Genomic DNA, 27,019 nt, shown 5'->3' on the forward strand with positions numbered 1-27,019 from the left:
TATAGAGTACTGCACACCAGAACAACTAGACACAAGAACAGTTTTTTCCCAAACGCCATCACTCTGCTAAACATATAACTCCCTCAACACTGTCAAACTATTTACTAAGTCTGCACTACTATTAATCTTCTCATCATTCCTATCACCCAACTCCTCCCACTTATGATTGTATGACTGTGACTTTTTGCTGTATCCTTATGATTTATATTGATTGTTTCCTAGTATGATTTGATTGCTTATTTGTACCCTATGAGTATCACTAAGTGTTGTACCTTATGATTATTGACAAATGTATCTTGTCTTTTTATGAACTTCGAGAGCATATGCACCAAAGACAAATTCCTTGTGTGTTCAATCACACTTGGCCAATAAAGAATCCTATCCTATCCTATCCTATCCTATCCTATCCTATCCTATCCTATCCTATCCTATCCTATCCTATCCTATCCTATCCTATCCTATCCTAACCTAACCTAACCTAACCTAACAGCAGAGAGTAACAATACCATAATAGTGAATAGCAAATCTGTAATTTTGATACATCCTGGACAACAGAAATATGGGCACGAATGTGAGACTGGACACATTTCAGATTCAGTGTTGAAACATATGTGGACAATCACATAGCAGTTGGTATAAGCATCTTTTCCCATGACATTACAGCTGCCTGTTATAACCCCAAGTAAATATATCTTTAGTTTAAGAAGTTGCAGACAGATGCCTTCTGAGTGGTCATACACATTCCAAAACATTTTTTTACTTTGTAATCTGAAGTATGGCACTGTTCTAGCACACGTATGCATGGATTAATTGGGCCATAATTTAGCAGTATAGGATCAGTGATATTTAATTTTAAAAAAATATAACAAAGAATAATCAGTGATTACACTTAATATAGGGCTCCATAAGACAAGATTTCCAACAACATGAATCTTGAAAACAAAGCATTTGAAATGAAATTTTATTTTCTCCAAGGATATGTACAGGGCGGTGGCCTTAGGAAATAAATTGCATCATGAATATCATGATAGAACATCATGAATATTTTTTCATTCATTTCATTTTCATTTTATTAAATTTGTATACCGCCCTACTCCCGAAGGACTCAGGGCGGTGAACAGGCACAAAATAAAACACATAAATACAAAAGTTAAAACATGATTAAAACCCAATTAAATAATTTTTGCCCGAGACAATTTAAAACTCCCAATAATTTAAAACGAATTAAAATTTCAGTTTAAAAATTTAAAAGAAGGGGAGAAAATTAGGCCAGGCCGGCTTGCTGGAATAGGAGTGTCTTCAAAGCACGGCGGAAAATTTAGAAATACGTTTTATTCAGTAAAGAGTTCCAGTCATTGCCAAGTATCTTACCTGCAGAAAATGTTAGCTGGATCTGTTCTTCAATGATCTCAAGAGCAATAAAATCATGTTTCTCATTAAAACGTCCATTATAGAGAAGTAAAGCATTCCTTTCCCTTGTTGCAAACCTACGTTAGAAAGGAACAACAACATGTCACACAGAAACCTTCTCCAGTCAAACAAATTAAGTAAGTTTTGCTAGACATGCTACCATTGTGGAGATTTGAGTGTGTGTGTGTTTTTGAGTCAGCGCTGATGCCTGATGACTGCCTGCACTAGCCCCTGCTGTCTTCTTGATAAGATCTTCAGAAGTGGTTTGCCCTTACCTTCTCCTTCTGAGGCCTAAGAGAGAATGACTGGTGCCAAGTAACCAGCTGGCTTTGTGCCTAAGGCAGAACTAGAACTCAGTGTCACAGATTCTAGTCTGGTGCCTTAACTACTACATCAGGGGTGTCAAACTCAAGGCCCGCAGGCTGGATTCAGCCCATGGGGTGCTTAGATCTGGCCTGTGGGGCCGCCCTGGAAGCAGCAAAGGCCCAGCCCGCGGTGCCTCTGCCAGCAAAAATGGAGCTCGGGAAGGGTGTGTGCGGCCCTCCCAGGTCCCATTTTCAGCTTGGATGGCCTCCTGCAGCCCTCTGCCAGCGAAAATGGAGCTCGGGGGATCGTGTGCAGCCCCCTGAGCTCTGATTTCACTGGCAGAGGGCTAGCAAAACAAATTAAAAGCAAAACAAAACAAAAGGAGAAATGTTTCCCCTTTTGCATTTGAGCATCCAAGAACGGACAGGAAAGGAGAAAGGGAAAGAACCCTGGTGGTGCAGCAGACTAAAGCACCGTTATTAACATCAGCTGCCTGCAATTACTGCAAGTTCAAATCTCACCAGGCTCAAGGTTGACTCAGGCTTCCATCCTTTCTAAGGTAGGTAAAATGAGGACCCGGATTGTGGGGGCAATAAACTGACTTTGTATAAATATACAAAAGTATGAAGGCTATTGCTTAACGCATTGTAAGCCGCCCTGAGTCTCCAGAGAAGGGCGGCATATAAATCAAATCAAAAAAAAGAAAAAAGAAAAAAGAAAAAAGGAAAGACAAAGAAAAAGATGGGAAGATGGGAGGAAAGCAAGGAAGGAAAATGAAGGAAAGAGGGGAAGGAAGAAGAAAGGTGAATGAAGAGGGAAGGAAAAAAGAGAAGGAAGGGAGGAAGGGAGGGAGGGAGGGAAGTCCTGCCTTAGTACTTGGCCACCAGCAGACGGCAAGGCTCCTCTGGTGGACAAGGATTTGGCTCTCTCCCTGGTCTCGCCTTCTCCGTTTGAGACGATGAATCCCCCCCAGCCCTGCCTGGGCCACCACAGATGCCCTCTGGCATGAGTGATGTCGAGCTGGCCATGCCCACCCTGGCCATGCTCGCCACCTCTCCCACCGAGGTCAAACATAACCCTGATGCAGCCCTCAATGAAATCAAGTTTGACACCCCTGCAATACATCAAACTGTCATTGGCTGTCTAATATGGGGACAGGAAAGAGAGAAAGAAAGAAAGAGAGAGAGTATCTAACAAAAGGTGTGATATTTATTGTAGATAGTGTATTTGAGGAACAGGAGAGGAGGAACCTTCCTCCTCATATTTGCTTCACTTGGAGATCCTCTTACCAGTGGCATCAACATTTCAGCTTCCAAGAATCTAACAAAGAGAATGTCAATTTATTACTTATTTATTTTGCACTCATGTCAGAAGCATCAAGGCGCTTCCAGGTTGAAAGAATTAACCAGTGACTTCACCTCTGCCCTTGTTATTTATATGAAATAAAATATGATTGAAAGTAGCATTATAGCAGGTCCAAATATCTCGAATCGCAGGCAGGGGTCTTTCACATTTTCAGCTATTAGATCAGAGGTCTTCAAACTTGACAGCTTTAAGACTTGTGGACTTCAACTCCCAGAATTCTCTAGCCAGCATAGTTGGCTGGAGAATTCTGGGAGCTGAAGTCCACAAGTCTTAAAGCTGCCAAGTTTGAAGACCTCTGTATTAGATCTTTTGATATGAAGATACCAAGATTTAAACATAGATCTTCCTACAGTGAAAACATGTTCTATATCCTTAAACTATGGTTCACCATTGCGTGAACTAAACTCTTCTCTGGTCCATGGTGACATTACTGCCTTTAAAGAAATGTTCCCATGTGTGGAGATCCATCCTGAATCTTTACTTATAGAGAATTATCTGAGCAATGGAATCTTGAGAGCCCACCTTTGAGAAATAGACAGGTTCCCTATCCATGTTACTTTCCTAGCACTATCATTTAAGAGTGCATTACTTTCAGCATACTCTAAAGCTGTGATGGTGAACCTATGGCACAAGTGCCAGAGGTGGCACGCAGAGCCCTCTCTGCGGGTACGTGCGCCAGTGGTGAAATCCAATTTTTTTTTACTACTGGTTCTGTGGGTGTGGCTTGGTGGGCATGGTATGGCTTGGTGGGTGTGGCAGGGGAAGGATACTGCACAATCTCCATTCCCACCCACTCTGGGGCCAGCCAGAGGTGATATTTGCTGGTTCTCTGAACTACTCAAAATTTCTGCTACCGGTTCTCCGAACTGCTCAAAATTTCCACTACCGGTTCTCCAGAACCTATCAAAACCTGCTGGATTTCACCTCTGATGTGCGCTGTCGCCAGCTACTCTTCTGGTTTCCAGTGCATGCACACTGACCAGCTGGTCTTCGGGTTTCCAGGGCTCTGGCACACGTGAAGAGCAGCTGGCTGGTGCGCATGCATGCGCCGGAAACCAGAAAACAAGGTGGCTGGTGAGCGCATGTGCATTGGCCAGCTGGTCTCTGAGTTTCCGGGGCTGTGGCGCGGGAGCGCATTCCGGTTTGGGCACTTGGTGCTGAAAAGGTTCACCATCACTGCTCTAAAGAGCTTTAAAGTCCAGTAGATACCAAAAGAATAAAAACTTCCTTTTTTATCACTACATGAGCAGCCTTAAGAATATTGCACTCCTGAAGATGAGCTAAAAACAAATTTAAAAACAAATAAAATAGTGCTCAGTGTTATCTCTGGTTCTTACTTAAAGAAAATGGGTTTCCAACTGAAATCGCAGAGCCTAGGAACCTCTTTTTAGTAATGTAGACCTAAAATTTGGTCACACAAAGAAAACCTTCTTGAACAAGCTCTGCCTTATATATTGCAATGACCCTTTAACCCTCATAGACATGTAACTGAAATCTCACCTAGAAAGATTTATGCTGACATTTAAATTAAATTAAATTAAATTTAAAATTAAGTTTGGTAAAAGGAAGACAGAAAGGAAAAGGAGGAGAGAAAAACTTAAAAGAGACATTAGTCAACTTGAGAGTTGATGCATAAATGTGATAAGTAGCTTAACAGAGAAATGAGACAGGTTGTACTGGACAAGTACAGGATTCTGTAGTGTCTCTTTTTTCTCAGCCATTTTTACAATATGTTTTTTTTTACCTATATGACATCTGTAAACATATATAATTCATGAGCTAGAAAATTTTATTACTTATCTACACGTTTTGTGGACATGTGATGTTTTTAAAAAATACAAACTGCAGTCAAGAAAGGTGCAATTAATTAGATAAAATCTTCAAGCCCCTGATATTCAAGGGACTGTCAGGTTAAAAGAAGATGCCAATTTGAGCATAAAGCTATACTCTTAAAACCGTTGACAAGCTCAATCTCAGTTCTTGGTCAACCTCAAAGAATTCCCCAACTGTGGAAAAATAAGTATAAAAGTAAGGGAATCATTTAGTATTAAAAAATGGCAACAAACCTTTTTATTAGGTAGACATTGCAAAAACAATGACTTTTAAGATGCTTACGTTGTGTTTTGAGGTCAATACAAATTTGCAACGACTTGCAAATTTTTCATACAACACTGGAAGAAGCGATACTTACATGAGAGATACAGTGAAATGGAAGCGCTGCCTTAATCCCTTGAAGGTGACAAATGACTCTGGAGGGAAACTTCTTGTGGTCATCTCACAATAAGGTCTCTCATATTCACCAGGAGGGCATTCACATTTGAAGCCGCCAATGAGCAGGTTAACACAGGTACCCCCGTTCTTGCAGACTCCGGGTGCACAGCGTCCTGAGCGAGCATTCACTTCACAATATTCTCCTAAAAGTAAAAATAGCAAGGCTCACCAGTTATGAGAAAATAATTCTGTACCTCCAAAACAGCTAATGATTCAAAATCAAATTAACTCATTATATAATCTTGGCTGAACTAAAACAGACGTTATCAGTGGGATGTGGGCTAAATGTTTATGTATAATTCCATTAAAGAATGTTGCCAATCCTGGCCTTATGAATCAGCTGGGAAAAAAAAAACTATGTCTCTATTCTTCAATCAGACTTGAGATGTCACTATGTCACGTTCTTCAAAATAATTCATTTTTAAGAAAGCAATTGGCCTTGTTGTAGACAATGGAAATAAGGAAGCAAAAAAGAAACATGTAAATTACATTTAATTGACTTCCTCCACCCCAAAACAGTCAACAGTTTTATAAAACTATCATTAAAACCCTTTAATGACAAAAGGGTTTTCTACACATCTTTCAAGAAGAGCTTCAGTTATGTTATCTAATCAAAGCTAATATTAATGGTATCTAGTCATCATCGTAAGTCTCTCTCAAGCTTGTTTTTGCACAATCTTCTGAATCAATGAAGACAGCTAAAGCTAAATTCAAGGGCTAAGTAAAGAGTTGTCATAGTTAAATTGAAAGTGCTTGTCTACTGAGAAAACCCAGACTTCTGTTTGAAGAAATGTGTTCCAGTTGTCTTATAAAAGGCAACTGATGACAACAGAACATGGATAGGACCATACACACACACACACACACACACACACACACACACACAAATAGGGGCAAAAAAAAAATGACTGGCAAAAAGTGAAAAGTATATAAAAATACATATGATTTGAGAAATGAATGTATAAATTCATCTGAATTTAACAAACACAGCTTTATACGATTTGCAATTATTATTACATCAATCATCGCCACTATTGGCTTTGTATCTCACCATTCCAGTCGTGTAACTAGCCAACCAAGATAGTTTAAAGTCAAAATGAATATCCATCTTAAAGCATAGCTGTAAAATTGCAATCAAAATCAAAATTACAAATACCATGTATCGTTGAAATAATGACATTTTATTACAGTATTACAAATTAACCGAGTTGGAAGGGACCTTGTAGGTCATCTAGTCCAACCTCCCGCCAAGGCAGGAGACCCTACACCAGTGATGGCTAACCTTTTTGCCATCACGTGCCAAAAGTGGGGAGAGCGCGCTGGGGTCACACACACACGTGCCCACATCCATAATTCTATGCGCCCCGCCCCCCCGTGCTCCCCCCGCTTTTGGCACGTGATGGCACGGTGGGCCTGGTAGGCCCGTTTTTTGCTCTCCCCATGCTCCAGAGCCTTTCTAGGAGCCTGGGGAGGGCAAAAACGGCCTTCCCCACCAACCCACAGAGGCCCTCCGGAGGCCAGAAACAGTGTGTTTCCTGACTTCTGGTGGGCCCAGAAGGCCCGAAAATCAGCTGGCTGGCGCACGCATGGGTGCCAGAGCTGAGGTCGTGTGCCCACCGATATGGCTCTGCGTGCCACCTGTGGCAGCCATGCCATAGGTTCGCCATCACGGCCCTACACTATTTCTGACAGATGGCACGCTATTATAAATAATTATAAAATCATACGATTATAATAAAAAGATACCAGTAGTCCTCAATTAGTGACAACTTGGAGAACAATTGCTTGCATGATGACAGTGATGAAAAAGTAACTTTGTGACCAATGTACGAATTTACAACCATACATGTATGACCTAATTTATATTATTCTGTGCCTGAGCCACTTTTTTTTCTCCTACCCCGCAGAGCACAGAGATTGCCTTAAAAAAGCTGCCTTTTTTTGACCACAGCACTGCATAAAAAGTGCTAAAAAGTGCCATCTGTGAATTAAAAAGTTCAGCACTGTGATCTTAATTAGTTGATTAGAATCCTTCCCCAGGATCACAGCTGCGGCCTGAAATTAAAACACAGAATCACAGGGCTTGAAGGGATCTTGGAAATCTTCTAGTGACCCCCTGCTCAGACAAAAGGTTGTACAATCTTTTCTTGAAAACCTCCATCAATGTAGTAGTACCCACAACTCCAGGAGGAAAGCTGTTCCATTGGGTTAGTTGTTCTCATGGTCAGGAAATTTTCATCTTAGTTCCATGTTGAGTTTTTCTATCTAAGTGATCTAACTCAATGGCCAACAACATTTTGAGCATCAGGGACCAGTTCTGCGGAGGGATGTTTTTCTGCGGACCGGAGGGGTTATGGTTTTGTATACTGCCTGCGTCCCGTGGATGGGCCTCCGCTTATTTGCATGGCCTGGTTTCTGGAATGCCGCAGACCAGTGCCAGTCCATAGATTGGAGATTGGGGGACCCCAATCTAACTGATATAATCAGTTTTATGCTGAAATCTTTTGTTTGCCTCCTAAATGGGTTGTAGCTCACAGCCAGGAGATTTATAAATGGCCTCGAACCCAAAATTCTAAGTGTATTCAAAATACAGATAGAGTACAATGCATTATAACAATACTAGAAGACAGCCAGTTTTGATGTAGTGGTTAAGGCATCAGGCTAGGAACCAAGAAGTGAGCTCAAGTCTCATCTTAGACACAAAGCTAGCTGGGTAACTTTGGACCAGTCACTTCCTTTCAACCTACGGTAGGAAGAAGGCAATGGCAAATCACTTCTGAAATCTTGCCAAGAAAACTGCAGAGATATGTCCTGGCGGTTGCCAGGAGTCACTACCGACTCAAAGCCACAAAAAAACAAAACAAAAACTATAAAAAAACAACAATAAACGCTGTCACATTTGATGCACATCTTAGTTATCTAAAAGCCTTAGCCATTCGGTGAAAGGCCATACTTCCCCTAATAAAAATAGCAAATAATCATTTGTGTGAGTTTGCAAAATTTCAGCCGTCAAAAATACAGCATGTAACTTAGCAACATAGACTACATTTTCCTGACTATTGTTTCTTCACTTAAACTGTCATTAATCTGATATTGATATATGAATCCAATTGTAATTGAATTATAATTGAAAAGGGGACTAATAAATTAAACAAGAAGCAGGCTTTATTTTGCTGAGGGTGCATTTACACAATACCCTGTTTCCCCCAAAATAAGACATCCCCTGATAATAAGCCCAATTGGGCTTTTGAGCGCACGGCAATAAGGCCAAGCGCTTATTTCAGGGTCAAAAAAATATAAGACAGGGTCTTATTTTGGGGGGAACACAGTAATTATTCTTAAACTTTACCTCCTGGCCTCAGCTGAAGCTTCAATTTACTGAGCTATCTTGAGAACTTTTGCTCATTCTTTGCAAGCAATATAATTGGGATGAAGTGGTTGGTTGAACACTAAATTGACTGGAGAGTACACTGAACTGTGAAAAGTCTACGAGACTCAATAGCATGTGGATTCCTTGATGGTATGGCCTAGACTTGTTATCTCATGATAACAATGGCATGATAATCTCTGGATCCACAGGCATGTAAATTGGCTACAATTTACAAAAGTTCATATAACAATCTAAGGTCTTGAATTAAACGCTTATACTATGATGAATCCATGAATGAATCAGTACTTTCTCATGGTATGTACTAAAGAATACCATGGGGGAGCATTAAACTATTTCAGCAACACAATTAAGTCTTGTGGATTCAGCTTCACAGTTCCTTAAGATCCCACCGAGTTCTTGGTTTTACACTAAATACTGTAAGAATTTAGTTGTTTTTCCAGTACTGAAAGTGATCACACAAATTTGAGCCTTACTGGGAAGACAAGTAAAACACATAAGTAAATTATAAGTAAAGCTAACATAAATTTATCAAAGATGTCGTCAATGAACTAACCCTAAAGCATGTATACCAGAAGGCATTATTTTTTCAATCATCAGATAAGACGGTATGGCTTGCAAATGACTCCTTTGGAAAGAATGTGTCACCGTGATGGTATGCCACTGGTGCAGGAGTGAAACTCTGGAGTTGTAGATAGATAAGCTAGTGAAAGCGTTTAGGATGTTAAAGATTACCCTTTGCAAATACTGAAATATGAGCTAAGTTTGGAGAAGGGACATTTATCTTGCCTCAAAAAAGAGGCAGAATTGGAAAATTATCTCTCCCTCTCTCTCTCTCCCTCCCTCCCTCCCTCTCTCTCTCCCTCCCTCCCTCCCTCTCTCTCTCTCTCCCTCTCTCTCTCTCTCTCATAGAATAATGTAACAATGAATGTCAGCAATAGAACAATAGCAATAGAATGTCAGTCAAAGAAGACAGTTCACATTTGATAATTCACATAAATTCCCTTAATTAAAGCAAATGCTTGCCTCAGAATTTTCAGAATCCAGCTAAATTTACATTTCAATTCAGTAAACTCCTGCTTAGCTCACCGTTTTTAAAACAGCCCGAGGTTTAAAGGGGATTGGTAACCTTAATGGCTGGTTCAGATATCACAATAAACTATAGTTAATAATTTCTTAGTTTTGTTCTTTCCCAGTGTGGTTGTGAGGAATGGAATCTTTTGTTTACTTTTTGACTGATCCTTACATGACAGTTAATCTCCAACCTGTAATTAATCTTTATGGCTTATTTGAAAAAAGCTCACTTCAAGCCATGGGCAGTGGAGTTATTTTCTTTTGAAACAGATCACAGTTAAGTTCAACCATTTTTGTGGTTAATACAGAAAGTTCATGGTGAATACTAGTGAATTTAAATGAAAACAAAAAATTTTAAAGTCTTGTAGTCAAGCTTCTCTTAATAAGCAAAGGTACACAAATTTTTCCCCGTTCTCTTTTCCTTCTCATTTTCCTCATTAGGTATCACAGTACAGAACAAGCACCTATGATTTTCTTTTTCTTATTTATACTAGAAAAAAAATGAAAGAAGTGAAATATCATTCTTAGGGTTAGGAGATTTTAGGACACAAATGCTCATGAAAGAATCTCTTCCATTCTGCAAAAATTACAAATACATTCTCAAAATCATTGTCTAATTATAAAAAGGCTGTTCAGGATTCTTAATCTATGAATTAGATTAAGTTATTAATCTAATAACTTAATCATAACTAATGTTATGAACTAACAAGAGCATTACAAAATATGTTATTTATTTATTTCCTTATTTGTGGATTCTTGTTTCATCCATTCATGTATGTATATGTGTAAGTATGTAAATTCAGGGTTATTAATTCTTGTGATCTAAAGTCTAAAGAAATGGATAGAGCATAAGATGAATCTGAGGAGCGAGGAAGAAGGGCTAACAGTTTAGCCAGAAGCTATAATAGAAAATCCAAGCCTCACTAAACCTACTGTAACTCAATTATTTGCACACACCCTTCCGTACCTCTCAGAAGTACAAAATGAGTGTGCTTCGAACCAGGAATGCAGTATGTTGATACACGTTGTTTAGCCTTTGGCAGCTTACAGTCATGTTCATCTCCTAATAACTGATGCAAATAAGCACCCTATTGTTTCTAAGTTGTGAACAATGTGCAAATGAAAAACTGTAGCTTATTCTCAACTCAGAGTACAAATAAACTTGGTGTGCTTTCAAGAAAAGAAAGCAAATATAATTTTGGGGATTATATAGTATATTTGAAGTCATTTTCTGTTCATATAGTATATCTTTAATATAGTTTTCTGAGTCAGAGTATCTCAATACTTTGGCATGATTTCGTAGTCAAAACTACTACACAACTACAGATTGTGCAAATGCATTGCCTGCCACTTTCTCTAAATCCAGTCAATATCCCAGAGCCACTGTTATAAATGAGGACCCGGATTGTGGGGGCAATAAGCTGACTTTGTGTAAATATACAAAAGTATGAAGGCTATTGCTTAACGCATTGTAAGCCGCCCTGAGTCTCCGGAGAAGGGCGGCATATAAATCAAATTAAAAAATAAAAATAAAAAATAAAAAATTCAGACAGACCCCCTTGTAAGTTATCTTGAACTCCTAGATAAAAAGTAGGATATAAATGTGAGAAATCACTGAATAAATAATACGTTATTTACTAAGGAAGGGGTCCCCAACCCCCGGTCTGTGGATCGCCACCAGGCTGTGGCATTCCAGAAACCGGGCCACGCAAAGAAGCAAAGCCCCATCCGCAGGATGCAGGCAGCATGCAAAACCACGCCACCTGTGGTCCATGGAAAAGCGTCTCTCAAAGGAACAAGTCCTTGGTGCCCAAAAAGGTTGGGGGCCACTTTGTTGTTGCTAGTTGCAAAGTTGTGTCCAACCCATTGCAACCCCATGGACAAGGTTCCTCCAGGCTTTCCTGTCCTCTACCATCCTCTGGAGTCCATTTAAGCTCACGCCGACTGCTTCAGTGACTCCATCCAGCCACCTCATTCTCTGTCGTCCCCTTCTTCTTTAGCCCTCAATCTTTCCCAGCATTAAGCTCTTCTCCAGCGAGTCCTTCCTTCTCATTAGGTGGCCAAAGTATTTAAGTTTCATCTTCAGGATCTGGCCTTCTAAAGAGCAGTCAGGGTTGATCTTCTCTAGGACTGACCGGTTTGATCGTCTTGCATCCAAGGGACTCACAGGAGTCTTCTCCAGCACCAGAGTTTAAAGGCCTCAATTCTTTGGCGCTCAGCCTTTCTTATGGTCCAACTTTCACAGCCATACATTGTAACTGGGAAAACCATAGCCTTGATTTCTATAGAATGCCTCTGGGTAAATATGTTCAGTCATTGAACAATAATAAAAAATAACTTCCAAGGATAACTAAATAACTATTTATCTTGAAGTGAACTGGTACAGTCTAGTCATAGTAATTTACCAGATTATCAAAAGAAACAAAATGAAAAAAGAGAAGCAAAGATAAATAAAATTAGTGACAGGAGAAAGATCTACCACTGTTCAAGACAGAGTAAAAAAAACACCAGGGGTTACCCTTTCTCTTGAGCAATGCCTCATTCAAATCTCCCTTGGTTACCAGGTCTGAAAGCAGATAAATTATTCTGTACTCCAATCCAAACATTTTGCTGAAAGTGTACTTCAAAATACACGGGTTTTTTTCTCTAAAATTATTGGGAAACTACCTTGATCTACAAAGGGAACCTAATGGGAGACAGTTAATTCTTATTCCTTTTTGCACTTCTCTTCTGAAAGGTGGGAGACGGAAACTCCCCATCTTTTCAAGGTCACAGTGAAAAGAAGAATGCAGGCCAGAATAAGCAGCTAAGAGAAATCTAGCTTCTGGGTAGTTTAAAACAATAAAACGTACCCACGGTTTATACTTCATCTAGAAAATCAGCCTCATTGAAGTACTGCTAATATAGGCTCCCAAATTCTTCTGTATTCCCAAAATGCATTTGATATAAAACAGGAAACAAGTCAAACTGCAGATATGGCTGTGTACAAAATAGCCATTTTTAGTCTAGCTAAACCACTTCGTAAGCCTTCAGTTTTTAATATATTGCTACAGACATAACATTGTCTCTTACAGAGCAACAAATGCCCAAAATATGCAGAATTCTTTGATGCACCATCGTGTCAATAAATAGTCTTCTTTGTGAGCAATTAGTCACAAGAAATTCCTCGACGACAGCATGAGAATGACCTATACAGGGTCTGTTTGACTGTTTCTAGAATATCCTGGAAGTTTAATGTAAATAATACTACTACTCAGCAGTGGTGAAAGTCAATTTTTTTTTTACTACCAGTTCTGTGGGCATAGCTTAGTGGGCGTGGCAGGGGAAGGATACTGCAAAATCCCCATTCCCTCCCCACTCCTAGGGCCAGCCAGAGGTGGTATTTGCCAGTTCTCTGAACTACTCAAAATTTCCGCTACCGGTTCTCCAGAACCTGTCAGAACCTGCTGAATAAGCACCCCTGCTACTCAGCAAAAAACCTCTGATACTTCCTAGACTTTAAGTTCAGCTCCAAAGACTACAGAATACTGTAGTAGGGGACTTATGCAACAGTTCCAAAACAAACAGACTTTATTAGAACAGCTGAGAATTAACTCATTCTCAGCTTAGTCCAAACTAAATCAAAACAAAGTCTTCATAACACAAATTCTTCAGTCTAATCACCAACCTTGGTATAATTAGGCAAACTGCCAAAGGCTTTTCTTGGCAAAAGTTCAGAAGCAGAAGACACTGACAAGAGATAAATGCAGGAAGACAAGAAAAAGTCTATCAATGTTGTTTTCCGACAAAGAGCCCAAGAGCCGTTGCTGGTCTTTTAAGACTTATGGGAGGGACCAATCATCTCTTGGCCCTACTCCCGAGACATCCTCTTTGCTTTAGCTGCTCTTGCCTTCTGGCAGCTCTTCTCATACATGCACTAGGAACAGGCTCCTCCTGTTTCTCTGCCTCTCTACTGTCAGCCTCTGGAGGCTCCGGAGTCCGCACATCACTCCCCGATGGCCCTGGCCCCATCTCTGCCTCCGATGCAGAGCCCTCATCCGGGCTCCCCAGCCTCCAGGACTGGCCCATGTTCTTCCTCAGCCTCATTGCTGTCCGACTCCGCTGCCAGCTCCACAGGTTGCTGGCGGACCACAACAATACTGTACACATGCTATTTTAAACAACTCTTGTCTTATGTAACAATTCTCTTCATCATATAAGAAGAACACTCATAACCTGCACTGTTTCCCTACTTCATAAAAGACTTCTTTAAGGAATGCATCAAGAAAAATGAGACTGGAGGAGGAATGGCTCTATGGTGTTTAAAAACTTCTCTTTATTTGTGTGTGTGTGTGGTTTTTAGACCTATCTCCAAAGTAAGGCAACAGCCCTGTACCAACACCTGGCCTCTAATAAGAAAAAGTTACTTTTAGAAAACTGAAAAATTTTTAACTGCAAAGAAATCTAACTTGTTGAGTTACTGTTTACTACTCACACAAGTGGGAAAGTGTAATTTGATAAAAGCAGTATTGCAGCACAGATTACTGCTAACTTATTAACTCCTAGTTTAACTATTTAATAGGAACATTATTCATTTTCTTTAGAGCTTGTCTGTTTTTTTTCTTTTTTGTGTAAACATTAGATGTAAGGTAGTGGGTTTTTTTGCCACTGAGAACCAGGCGAGTATAAGGATGCAACCATACATTATGTCACAATGCTTTTCCCATTCAAAAGTTGATGAACATACTGTACGTATGGGATTGCTACTATAATACTGTTATATTCTTCTTCTTGTGGGTTTTGTGGAATACAATATTTGATAATTATCCCAGAGCTATAATTGCACTCAACAATGAACTAAAGGGTCACCATCAGTGAGCTGTTGGACAGTATTACTTGGTCTGTTGTGTGGATGTTTGGGTGGTTTAGGGGTGGAGAATTGCGGTGGGTGGGAGTGTGTTTGGAGATTGTTGTGTGTGTTGGACCTGGTCTTTGGGTGTTAAGTGAATTTCGTTGTATGGGTATACTGTGTATACATGTACAATGACAATAAATGTATGTATGTATGTATGTATGTATGTATGTATGTATGTACCTATGTATGTATTTATTTATTTATTTATAATATTCTTTGGAGTCATCTACAGTAGTTCATTTAAAAGGCAATTTGAACAGACTGAAATGAGCAAATAAACTGGACTTCAAAGTTTACAGAGATCCTTTAGTTAATAAGATTACTGTAGCAATGTTCTTGTTTTGAATGAGATGGAATCAGCCCTTTTCTTCTTATACCTGGAACCCTTTGCATTCCGAAAATATAATCCTTAGTTCAGTGGTGGTATTCAGCTGGTTCTATCTGGTTCGGGCAAACTGGTAGCGGTGGCTGCGGGAGGCTCTGCCCACCCGCCCGGATGTGATCGCGTCCCGTTTTTTATTATCTGCACATGCACAGAAAGGCCCTGCGCGCGCTCGCATTTGCGAACTGGTAGCAAAGGTAAGTGAATACCACCCCTGCCTTCATTCATGTTTATCCCCACAGTCTTCATTTTCCTATCTGTATTCACAATGTGTTACAGAAAGCCATTTTCCCCCCCTTATCCTGGAACATAATCATAAACGCATGATTATGTTCTCAACAGCAATGGCTTTTTCCTGCCCACGATGGCAGCATGTTACCAAGCCGAAACACTAAAATCCGTCCTGTGGATGAAGATTGGAAAATATGGCGATTATATTGACATTAGGCGTATCACTTTCACACACAAAGCTTCCTTAATTCCAGCACTTTAAACGGCTTTTGTAACATCAGAAATCCTGTCAAACCACCTGAAAACTAATTAAAAAAAAAAACCCAAAAACCAACAAACAAGAACACTGAATCTCTGGACTAGACTTCAAGAGACAGTCCAAGACTTTGATCTCTGAAAATATTTCTGCAGGCAAAAAAACCCAGATGGAAGGTTAGGGGTGGGAGAGTGCAGAAGATGTTGGGATGATGGCATGGCACCTGGGGCTCTTAGGAATAGGTCAACTGATGATGCCCTCCGAAAACCGTAATAGACAAATAGAAGCAGTGAGACAGCTCAGAATTCAGTAGCCGAGACTAAAGGAAAAATATGTGTTTTTTTTTAATAGCAGCATTCCATAATCTCTCTCTCTCTCTTTCTGTGTGTATATGTATGTTTGTGCACACAGATACATAGATACACACTCTCACCAGTGGTGGGTTGCCCCCGGTTTGGACTGGTTGTATAGAACTGGTTGTAAAACAAGCAGGAGGCTCCACCCACTGGCCCTGATGTCACCAGAAGCGACCTGCGTGTGTGCAGAAGCAAGGCGTGTGCGTGAGCGAAGCAATCGCGTGTGCACGATCCCATTGCAAACCGGTAGTAAAGATAAGTAGAACCCACCCCTGACTCTCACTTAATAATATCTTGGCAGAATGAGTAATTTATTTATTTATTTATTAAATTTATATCCCGCCCTTCTCCCCAAAGGGACTCAGGGCGGTGAACAGCCGAGAATTAAAATAACATGCAATATAAAAGTTAAAATAATTAAGAATAAATTAAATTAAACGGCCACCCCAATTTAAAACCCCTAGCAATACAATTAAAAACCCCTAAAACCTATTCAGGCCAGGCCGGCTTGCTGAAATAAAAACGTCTTCAGGGCCTTACGGAAAGTGCGGAGATCCGGAATCAGCCGTATTCCGGGAGGTAGCTCGTTCCAGAGGGCAGGTGCTCCCACAGAGAAGGCCCTCCCCCTGGGGGCCGCCAGCCGACATTGCTTGACCGACGGCACCGTGAGGAGGCCCTCTCTGAGAAACCATTAACAGTCCTTTGACACAAATCCCTCCACCCCCCACTCCCCGAAATCAAATACTTCTCATTAAGCTGATGGTGGGGAAACAAGGTGTTCTATAAAATTATCACATATTTAAAATATATATATATTAATTTTTCAGTTACTGTAACACTTTGGCTTCCAAATAAAAAATGTTTTATTTTACTCATTAGAAATAGGTTTACTCCTTTATTTAAAACCTGACTCATCTGCAGAGGTTAAGGCAGTGCACCTTGTTCTTTTTTTTAGTGTATTCTCACAACAATTCTCAGATTATAGAGAGCCCTTGGCTCAAGTTGACTCACTGAGTGAAAAGAGATAAAAATCTAGCAGTGTTCAACAACCATTTTTCCCAACCTTCTTTCTTCAATATGATGGCTTCAGCTCCTATTGCCTGCCAGCCAATATGGCTGGGGGATCATGGGAATTGACCAAATTTATATGGAAAGCGCTCCTTCCAGGAAGACATGTATCCTGTTTCCTTCATTCAGAGTATAAGATGCACCCAGATTTTCACCCTCTTTTTGGGGGGAAAAAGGTCTTATACTCCAAGAAATACGGTATCTTGGATGCCAATTGTACCATTGTTCCAGGACTTTTTCGTTATGGTTACTCCTGCCTTAGTCACTTCCTATCGGATTACTGCTATGCACTTAACATAGGTCTGCCCTTGAAGACCAGTTGTAGTAACTACAACTGGTCCAGAATGTAGCCTTGGTGGTGCAGCAGACTAAATGCTGTTATGTAGCACTTAGCTGCCAGCTGCCTGCAATTAGTGCGAGTTAAAATCTCACCAGGCTCAAGGTTGACTCAGCCTTCCATCCTTCCGAGGTAGGTAAATTGAGGACTCGGATTGTGGGGGCAATAAGCTGACTTTGTAGAAACACCGCTTGCGGGGGCCAAAAGCCTTAATAAGCAGGTATATACAAAAGAATGAAGGCTATTGCTATAAGTGCATTGTAAGCCGCCCTGAGTCTTCGGAGGAGGGCGGCATATAAATTGAACAAACAAACAAACAAACAAACAAACAAACAAACAAACAAATAAATAGCAGCATGCGCAATCTAGGAACTTTCACAAATGAAGGCAAATGTAGGTGTCCCGGGATAATGTTGCAGTATCCAATCTCTAGCAACTGCTAGAGAGAAGTTCTCCGGAGATGGGCACCAGCACGAGTCCAAAAGCTCGGAAGACAAAACCCCTGGTCCCGGTGACTGACCCAGATTGGCATCCTGCAATTTGTAGCTTTGCCCATGTTACACCTCTCTTGCACAAACTTCCAGTTTCCTTTCAAGTGTAATTCAACGTGCTGATTATCAACTTTAAAGATTTAAAGATCATCAGATTATTTGTGGGACCACCTCTTCCCTGAGAGTATCTTCCCATCCTACCACTTTGGATAGGGTAACCCCGCTCCAAGTCCCTTCAATTCAATTCAACCTTTATTGTCAAAGCACAACACGTGTACAATGAGATTGTCTTCCATGAAACTTTGCCGCTTAGGGAGAACTTGGAAGTATGCCTTGTCTGTGACTGCCACAATTTATGGAATACCTTCCCCCCTCCCCAGTGATCCAGCAGTCCCCCCCACCCTTTGCCTTGCAGAAGGCCATCAAGACCTGGCTTCAAATTTCTAGGTTCTACCATATCGCAAGATCTAAAATGGACAGCTAACATCAAAAACATCATCAAAAAAGCACAACAAAGAATGTTCTTTCTGCGCCAATTCAGAAAGCTGAAACTTCCCAAGGAGCTGCTGATACAGTTCTACAGAGGAATTATTAAGTCTGTCATCTGCATCTCTATGACTCTCTGGTTTGGTTCTGCAACCCAACAAGACAGACACAGACTTCAGAGGATAATTAGAACTGCAGAAAAAACAATGGCTACCAACCTACCTTCCATTGAGGACCTGTATACTACACAAGTCAAAAAGATGTTTCAAGATGGGTGCCATGCAAATCTTTTAAATAAAGAAATTGTTAATGGAATTAAATAAAATGGTGGTGGGGGGGGGTTGGTCTCAGCTCTATGTGTACTTTTAATAACATATTGCCCCAGTACGTTTCAAAGACCATGTGCTATCTTTGAGAAAAATGTGTCAGGTTAACAGTTCTAACTTGAAATCAGAAAAAAAAATGAAGCCAAGGGTCATGATTTTAAATGTTTCATGGGTATACTACAGCAAAACATATACAGTATTTTCATGGATCGCATTAAACCAAAGCTAAAGAAATTTAGGCCTTGCTTTCTACTTAAGAGACAGAAAAAAAAAAACATCCTCCTGGAAATTTTACCTTGTTCTTCTTAGCACGTAGCTAGATGGTGCCTGATAGCCTGAAAAAATGTTGTTCCAGATCTGATTTAAACCCACAAATATTATGTGTCCTTATCACTCACCTCCTTGTATCATAGGAAGTGCAGTTGCTCCAGATAATTATAATTAGGGGGTATTTCCATTTCACAAATAGCCTTGTAAAAACCTCTGTATACTTTACTCCTTGAAACAGAAGAATCCTGAAAACTGAGAAACTTTCATCATGTATAAATTACATCCAACAATGAAAAGCTTCAGGCCATTAGCGAAAATGGAAACAAGAGAGAAAAGGAGGGTTTTTATTGGGACATAATTGTGTTCTAGAGAAACTCAAAATGTTCAGGGATAAAAAAATATATTTCCTTTATAAGTCAGCATTATATCGTGGCAAAGAGCTGGAAATTTTTATTTCTATTTTGAAAATATTTTTTTGATTATTTGTCAAGTACATTTCTTAAAGGGATAAAGTGAGATTTTAGATCTTCCAAAAAATGCTGCATTCTTTGGTGTAGTACCATTTCAACATGGATAACTCAATCTTTTAAGTCAATGACAACATTAAAAAAGAAGAATAGGAAGGCTCTGGTATGTGATATCACTACATATTTCTTACATTCTCAATGGCCTTTGAGCATCTTATTTAAATATTACAGGAATAGACTAAATTTGGCCAAATCTCAGATTATGCTGATGTTCGCGTATAGGTAGTCCTTGATGTACGACCACAATTGAGGCCAAAATTTCTGTTGCTAAGTGAAACATCTGTGAAGTGAGTTTTGCGACTTTACAACTTTTTGTTTTTGCCAGAGTTGTTAAGTGAATCACAGTAGTTAAGTTAGTAACATGGTTGTTAAGTGAATCTGGCTTCCCCATTGACTTTGCTTATCAGAAGTTCGCAAAAGGGGATCATATGACCTTGGGACATTGCAACCGTCATTAATGAGTCTGTTGCCAAGCTTATGAATTTTGATCACATGATCATGAGGGTATTGCAATGGTTGTAAGTATGAAAAACGGTCATAAGTCACTTTTTTCAGTGCCGTTGTAACTTTGAACAGTCACTAAATAAAATGTTGTAAGTTGAGGACTACCTACACTGCAGGGGTGGGTTCTACTTACCTTTATTACGGGTTGCCAATAGGATTGCGCGTGCACGCTCGCTCTGCTTGCGCACGAGCCTTCTGCATGCATGCACAGATCGCTTCATCAGGGTCAGTGGGCGGAGTCTCCCTCCGGTTTTACTACCAGTTCTATAGAACCAGTCCAAACCAGGGGCAACCCACCACTGCTACACTGGTATTTTATTTATCCACATGGGTAATCTATTATATTCTTTAGACGCAACTCTAATATAGAATTTCTAAAAAATAATTCTCACAATGTCATGGCAACAGGAGTAAATGGCAAAGATCAGCAGGTAAATCTTCCTTTATTTCTGTCTCAAAATCCAGAATCAACGCCACCACATTTTTTAAATGAGTTTTTATTACTATTCCTTACGATCAACCATTTCTTTTGCACAAAATTCTTTCTGTCTATATGCTGTTCCTGCAACACTGACCTCTCTCACTGCAAATTTCATCACATTCTGTCCCAAACTCGCTATTTAAAACTCCAGATTTTACAGGATTGCAGCTCAAAATCAACGTACCAGTTCATACAAAAATGTGATATATGTTACCTGCTTATTAAGGCATAATGTTTCTGAAACAAATGACAGCACTCTGTGCTTTTCTCTTATTAGACTACGGAATTCTGTTTTTCAGATTCTCAATCCTGATTTAAGTATTGAATCACAGTGAACTATTTCTGGAGCGATGCCCATCAGATTGGTCTGTTTCCAAAGATTATGCTTCCTTGGTGAATCACTCACCCCACATCCACATGTAAGTTTGCATGGTTCATGGGCAGATTTTTCTATCTGCAGGGATCATCTGAAAAGCAATCTTTAAGGCCACAGCCTTTTCATTACACAATGTGCCCTATTTACTATTTTGGCACTATCTTTCAATTACCATGTTATCTTTTCCAGCTTCAAATAACCCATATTTAAACATAAGCTCTCAATCTCTCAGTGAAGATAAAGCACCTACAAAGGTAGATGTTGTATAGTATAGAAACCCCAAAGACAAACAACAAGACAAAAATGACAATTATGGACTGGCAGAGCTACATATTTACAGTTCCCTCAACTGATACCATTTAGCAATAGCAATAGCACATATACGGCTTCATAGTGCTTTTACAGCCCTCTCTAAACGGTTTACAGAATCAGTATATTGCCCCCAAAAATCTGGCTCCTCCTTTTACCCACCTAGGAAGGATGGAAGGCTGTGAAAATATTTACAGACCCCTCATATCCTGGGCATAAAGTGTTTCAACTCCTACCCTCAAAATGACACTATACAGCACTGCACACCAGAACAACTAGACACAAGAACAGTTTTTTCCCGAACGCCATCACTCTGCTAAACAAATAATTCCCTCAACACTGTCAAACTATTTACTAAGGCTGCACTACTATTAATCTTCTCACCTTCTCGTCGTTCCCACCACCCATCTCCTCCTACTTATGACTGTATGACTGTAACTTTGTTGCTTGTATCCTTACGATTTATACTGATATTGTTCCTGATTGCTTATTTGTACCTTATGACTATCATTAAGTATTGTACCTTATGATTCTTGAACGTATCTTTTATGTACACTGAGAGCATATGCACCAAAGACAAATTCCTTGGGTGTCCAATCACACTTGGCCAATAAAAAATTCTATTCTATTCTATTCTATTCTATTCTATTCTATTCTATTCTATTCTATTCTATTCTATTCTATTCTATTCTATTCTATTCTATTCTATTCTAGTCAACCTTGAGCCAATGAAATTTGATCTGCTGAACTGCAGCTAGCAGTCAGCTGAAATAGCCTGCAATACTGCACTCTAACCACTTCACCACCTCGGCTCTTTAAGGGAAGGTGGACAATCCGTGCTGTTTCCCTGACTGTTGTAGGTAACATGCCTAATCAGCTTTGTTCAAAGAAATAATGTAAGTTGGATCCAGCAGATAATGTGCCTGCTCCTACACCATTAATACCAACAAGGGGTAAGACCACACTCAATAGCAGGAAATGTCAATCTATTTTTGGTTCAGAGAAACCATTCAGTAGGAAAGCATAGGTAGTCCTCAATTTACAACTACAATAGGGCCTGGAATCCTAGGTTGTTGAGTGATGGGCTCGTTGAGTGGGATGCTCACACGATCGCTTCACTCAATGATTGCAATCTTGGCTCTCCAAATTGCAATCATTAATTGATTGCATGGATTGTTAAGCAGATGGAGTGAAAGAGCTGCCTGCCAAAGGAGGGCAGGCAGCACCCCTCTGTGTTCAGAAGGGAACTTCTGTGCTGGGATGGAGAGAAAAGATAGGGATCTGCTGATGGAGGAGACAGGAAGTGCTGTGCTGGATGGGAAAAGAATCTTCACAATCCCTGCTTTATCTCTTCTGTCTAGTGCACAAGTTCCCTTCCACACACAGAGGGGAGAGGAACTCCTGTGCTGGCCTGGAGAGATGAAGCAGGGATCCTAAAGACCTTAGCTTTGTTTCTGCAACTCAACAAAGATTTTCCACTCCCATCCTACCTCATGCATGGAGGAGAGTGGAAATCCTTTGGCAGGCGGCAATAACTTGCAGCCTTTCCTGCTACCTGCCCCACTGACTTTCTGGGGAAGCTGGCAGAGAAGCTTGCAAATGACAATCACATGGCAACAGCAATATCACTTAGAGTTATATACTGCTTTACAGCCTTCTCTAAGCAGTTTACAGAGCAGTTTATATTTCCCCCAACAATCTGGGTCCTCTTTTTATTGACCTCAGAAGGATGGAAGTCTGAGTCAACCTTGAGCTGGTGAATCGAACTGCCGAACTGCTGGCAGTTGGCAGTCAGCAGAATTAGCCTGCAATATTGTATTCTAACTACTATACTACCACGGCTCTTGATGGTGATCACAAAGTGCTTGACAACCAGTCATAAGTATGAGAGGAGTGAGGGTGGTATAATGTTTTAAGATGGCCAGAAGTGCTTTACAGACCATAACTTCAAACCGTCATTAAATGACCATTTGTAAGTTGAGAATTACCTGTAATGTTCTATTTCTCACTTTAAACACATTCCATTAACTGTGATTCGGAATAAAGAATGTTAACTTGAATTTTACCTCAGGAAGTTTTGAGATGGGAAATGCAGATCGGATTTAGATCAATTTATCTTACACTCTGTGCTAGAGTTTCCATTCAGAATCTTGCTTTCTATACTTAAAATACAATCATGGACAAGTTTTACCTAAACATAAAGCTCTTCCTAGAAATTATCTCCAGGATTACAGCTTGTCTGTAGCATATTTTGCCTTGGGAACTGCGCTACACTGGATTCCCCACCATATATTTTATATACAATGAGATATCTCATTGAGGCCCAGGGCATAGACGGCCAGCTGAGACTATTGAAGGTCCAGAACTTCTACTTCAGTCTCAGCAATGCCACCATTGCAGAGCAACGCCACCATTGCATGGCCAGCTGAGACTGTTGAAAGTCCAGAGCTTCTACTTCAGTCTCAGCAATGCCCCCATTGCACCCAAAAGGACAAAGATAGGGAAGAGAGATAAGCAGGTAGGAGGAGTTCAAGAGGAGGTCATTCCTTACCTTACCGAGACTTGGGGCTGGGAGTGACCAAATGGAAGCAACATGGTGTCTATGAAAGTTGTATTTTCTGACTATGGCCTTTCCTATAATTGTATTTATAAATAAAGTTCAAATTTATCTAATGTTACACGACCATTAGACAATTATGATTAATTGAGAAAGCAAAAGAGTGCCCTTTCCTAAATTCATAAAGCATGCTCAATATTTAAGGCACCAAGGAATAACTTACCAGTGTAGTCTTCATAACATTCACAGGTATAGCCTCCCTCTCGACTTCGACAAAGGCCATTGTTTCCACATGGGTTAGAATAGCAGAGGTCAATCTCCGTTTCACAATAGTCACCAGTAAACCCAGGGGGGCAGCGACACCTCAGGCCGTTGATAGGGTGTATGGGTCGGAAAAGCACAGTATTTGAACTGATAAACGGTGCGGAGCTGTCAAACTTCAGTACAGATACACATTTCATGTAGTTTTCGCAAGGTTCCCGCAGGCAAATGTTATCATCAAAAGGCAATACTCGTTGAGTAGATATCAGCGTCAGCAGTGTCCGGTTGAGGTATATCTGCTCCTGAAGGTCTTCAGAGGGGAAGAATTTGTTTCGAATGCCACCGGGAAGTAGGGCAGAAAATGTCACATTCAGGATATTGGAGCTAACATCTGTGTCGTTTTGAATGTTGAAGACAAAAATGCCCTCCTTGGTTGTTGACAGTACAGTAGCCACGCCTTCCACAAAGAGAGCCAGCAGAGGGGAGAGAAACTTCTCTTGGGACATGTTTTCCAGCCGTACCGTGATACTGTTTGTAAGCATGTCATCAGTGATGATGGTAACCCTTAAGGTGCAATATGCTGTAACACTGTGGATACCGTCTATAGGGTAAAAGAGAGAAGGATTAAAGAGGACCCCAAAACCAACTTCATGCATTTTCTCCTAAACATCCGGTAATACACAATTGTTAAATCAGGCAATGTGCAGTCAGGTAAGGTAAACAGAGTGCTAACTTAAAAAGTCATTTAGGCTGCTCTGTACTGAAATGAGCACACAAATTTCAATCATATACTGCAACATAGAGTAGAGTAGAGTAGAGTAGAGTAGAGTAGAGTAGAGTAGAATAGAATAGAATAGAATAGAATAGAATAGAATAGAATAGAATAGAATAGAATAGAATAGAATAGAATAGAATAGAATAGAATAGTTGGAAGGGACCTTGGAGGTTTTCTAGTCCAACCTCTGCTTAGGCAGGAAACTCTATACCACTTAAAACAAATGGTAATCCAACATCTTAAAAAACTTCCAGTGTTGGAGCATTTACAATTTCTGGAGGCAAGTTGTTCCACTGATTAATTGTTCTAACTGTCAAGAAATTTCTCCTTAGTTCTAGGTTGCTTCTCTCCTGGATTAGTTTCCACCCATTGCTTCCTGCCCTTTATAAAAAAAAATCTATTTTTTATGTCATTGGCAAATATTTCAAATGCAAAAGAAGAAAAAACTATAAACACCAATCTCATTCATACTCATAAAATTCACTAAATGTGTCAGTTTATTCAATAGTATGTAAAAATGAGAAATTAAATAAGCTGCTACAGATAGTCCAGATTTATTGTAAAGCTTCAACAATAAGTCGTTGAAATATAGAAAGACATAATCTTTCTTCAGACCATTGTATAACTGACAGAAAAGAAGATCCTGTAACCTTGAAGCATTTTTTTTGCTATCATAAATGCATGAAATGTTCTTTCCCATTAACCTGTTTATTTCCAAAATCTGTTTTTTGAACAAGAAAGTAGTCATTTATAAAAACCCAAAGAATTTTCCAAAGTGATCTATGAAATACACACACACAAAAACACTCTAACACAGGACCACATTATACCTAAACGGAGATGGGTGGTGGGAACAATGAGAAAATTAATAGTAGTGCAGCCTTAGTAAATAGTTTGACAGTGTTGAAGGAATTATTTGTTTAGCAGAGTGATGGCGTTCGGGAAAAAACTTTCAAAGAGGCATATGAAAAACCAGGAAGCTCTCCATCCAAGGCGGGGTATAAAACTTTTTGAACTTGAAACAGACATTTTGAATGTTTCTAAATTTTGAAATTTTGTTCCGAGTTCAGTTCTATTTTTCCCTGTTCTATGAAAGATTAAACCCCACAGAATTAATATGTAGCTCAGACAACATTTCCATGCTGGTATCATCATCTAGAGCAGTGATGGCTAACCTTTTTGCCGTTGCATGCAAAAGCGGGGGGAGCATGGGGTGGTTGCGTGCCCGTGTGCCCACACCGACAATTCAATGCCTTCCCACTCACCCCCGTGCATGCGCATGCGACCCCCCCACGCTCTCCCCGCTTTTGGCACGCGATGGCAAAAAGATTACTAGTGGGCCCGGTAGGCCCATTTTTCACCCTCCCCAAGCTTCAGAGGCTTTCTTGGAGCCTGGGGAGAGTGAAAACAGCCTCCCCCCACCCGGAGGCCCTCCGGAGGCCAGAAACAGCCCATTTCCCAACTTCCGGTGGGCCTGGAAAGCCCGAAAATCAGCTGGCCAGCATGCACATGCGTGCTGGAGCTCATCTAGGGCAACACTTGCATACCCACAGATATGGCTACGCGTGCCACCTGTGGCACACCTGCCATAGATTCACCATTACGGATCTAGAGCTTTAGATAAGAGCAGCCACATACAGCACAACATAAGAACGTTATAATGCAAGTTATGATGGTATCCCTTTCAACAACAATTGGCAGGAGGCTTAATTTCAAGAAACTAGAACTAGAAGGAAGACTCCAGATGTTGCAGAGAAGTGCTAAGCAATAGCATAATTATTACTAATTAACAGGGATTCTAAACAGGAGCAAGAGGCACTGAAGGTACCGTACTTATTGCTTCAAAATCCCTCCAAAGTGACACTAGCCAGGGTTGCACAAAGTGTGATTTCACCTTTTTCAACTCTTTGCAAGTGTTTTTCCAGGAGTTTCTTTCCTATTGATTCTTGAAAGCAGCATCCTGTGTCATATGAGAAACTAAGGAATCTTTACTATTTTTTTATCATTCCAGCTAGAGCAATTCTTTTGGCAGGGGAGTTGAAAGAAAAATGGAAACTTTCCCCTCAAAATGACTATGGAGATTCTCAGTCATCCAGGCCAGGGGTCTCCAACCTTGGCAACTTTAAGCCTGGCGGACTTCAACTTCCAGAATTCCCCAGCCAACTTTTCTGGCTGGGGAATTCTGGGAGTTGAAGTCTGCCAGGCTTAAAGTTGCCAAGGTTGGAGACCCCTGATCCAGGACATAGTTGTCCCAAAGGTGCTTTTTCAAGAGGCAACTGGACTTTCTTGTTTCTGAGCTGAAGAAGCTTCTTAGATAA

General features: G+C 40.3%; 1 protein-coding gene across 1 annotated transcript in view; it reads right to left on the reverse strand.

Moving 5' to 3' along the window:
• CELSR1 (cadherin EGF LAG seven-pass G-type receptor 1) overlaps nt 1-27,019 on the reverse strand; it is a 182,383-nt gene that overhangs the window by 95,522 nt on the left and 59,842 nt on the right. The window contains exons 2-4 of the mRNA XM_070947154.1: nt 23,889-24,527; nt 5,273-5,495; nt 1,372-1,487 (exon numbers count right to left, since the gene is read on the reverse strand). Coding sequence (XP_070803255.1) covers nt 1,372-1,487; nt 5,273-5,495; nt 23,889-24,527 — 978 coding nt within the window. The remainder of the gene's footprint in view (nt 1-1,371; nt 1,488-5,272; nt 5,496-23,888; nt 24,528-27,019) is intronic.

The sequence above is a fragment of the Pituophis catenifer genome, unplaced genomic scaffold, assembly GCF_029215685.1.
Source record: "Pituophis catenifer annectens isolate HBS135680 unplaced genomic scaffold, rPitCat1.0.hap2 SCAF_7, whole genome shotgun sequence".
NCBI classification, from domain to species: domain Eukaryota; kingdom Metazoa; phylum Chordata; class Lepidosauria; order Squamata; family Colubridae; genus Pituophis; species Pituophis catenifer.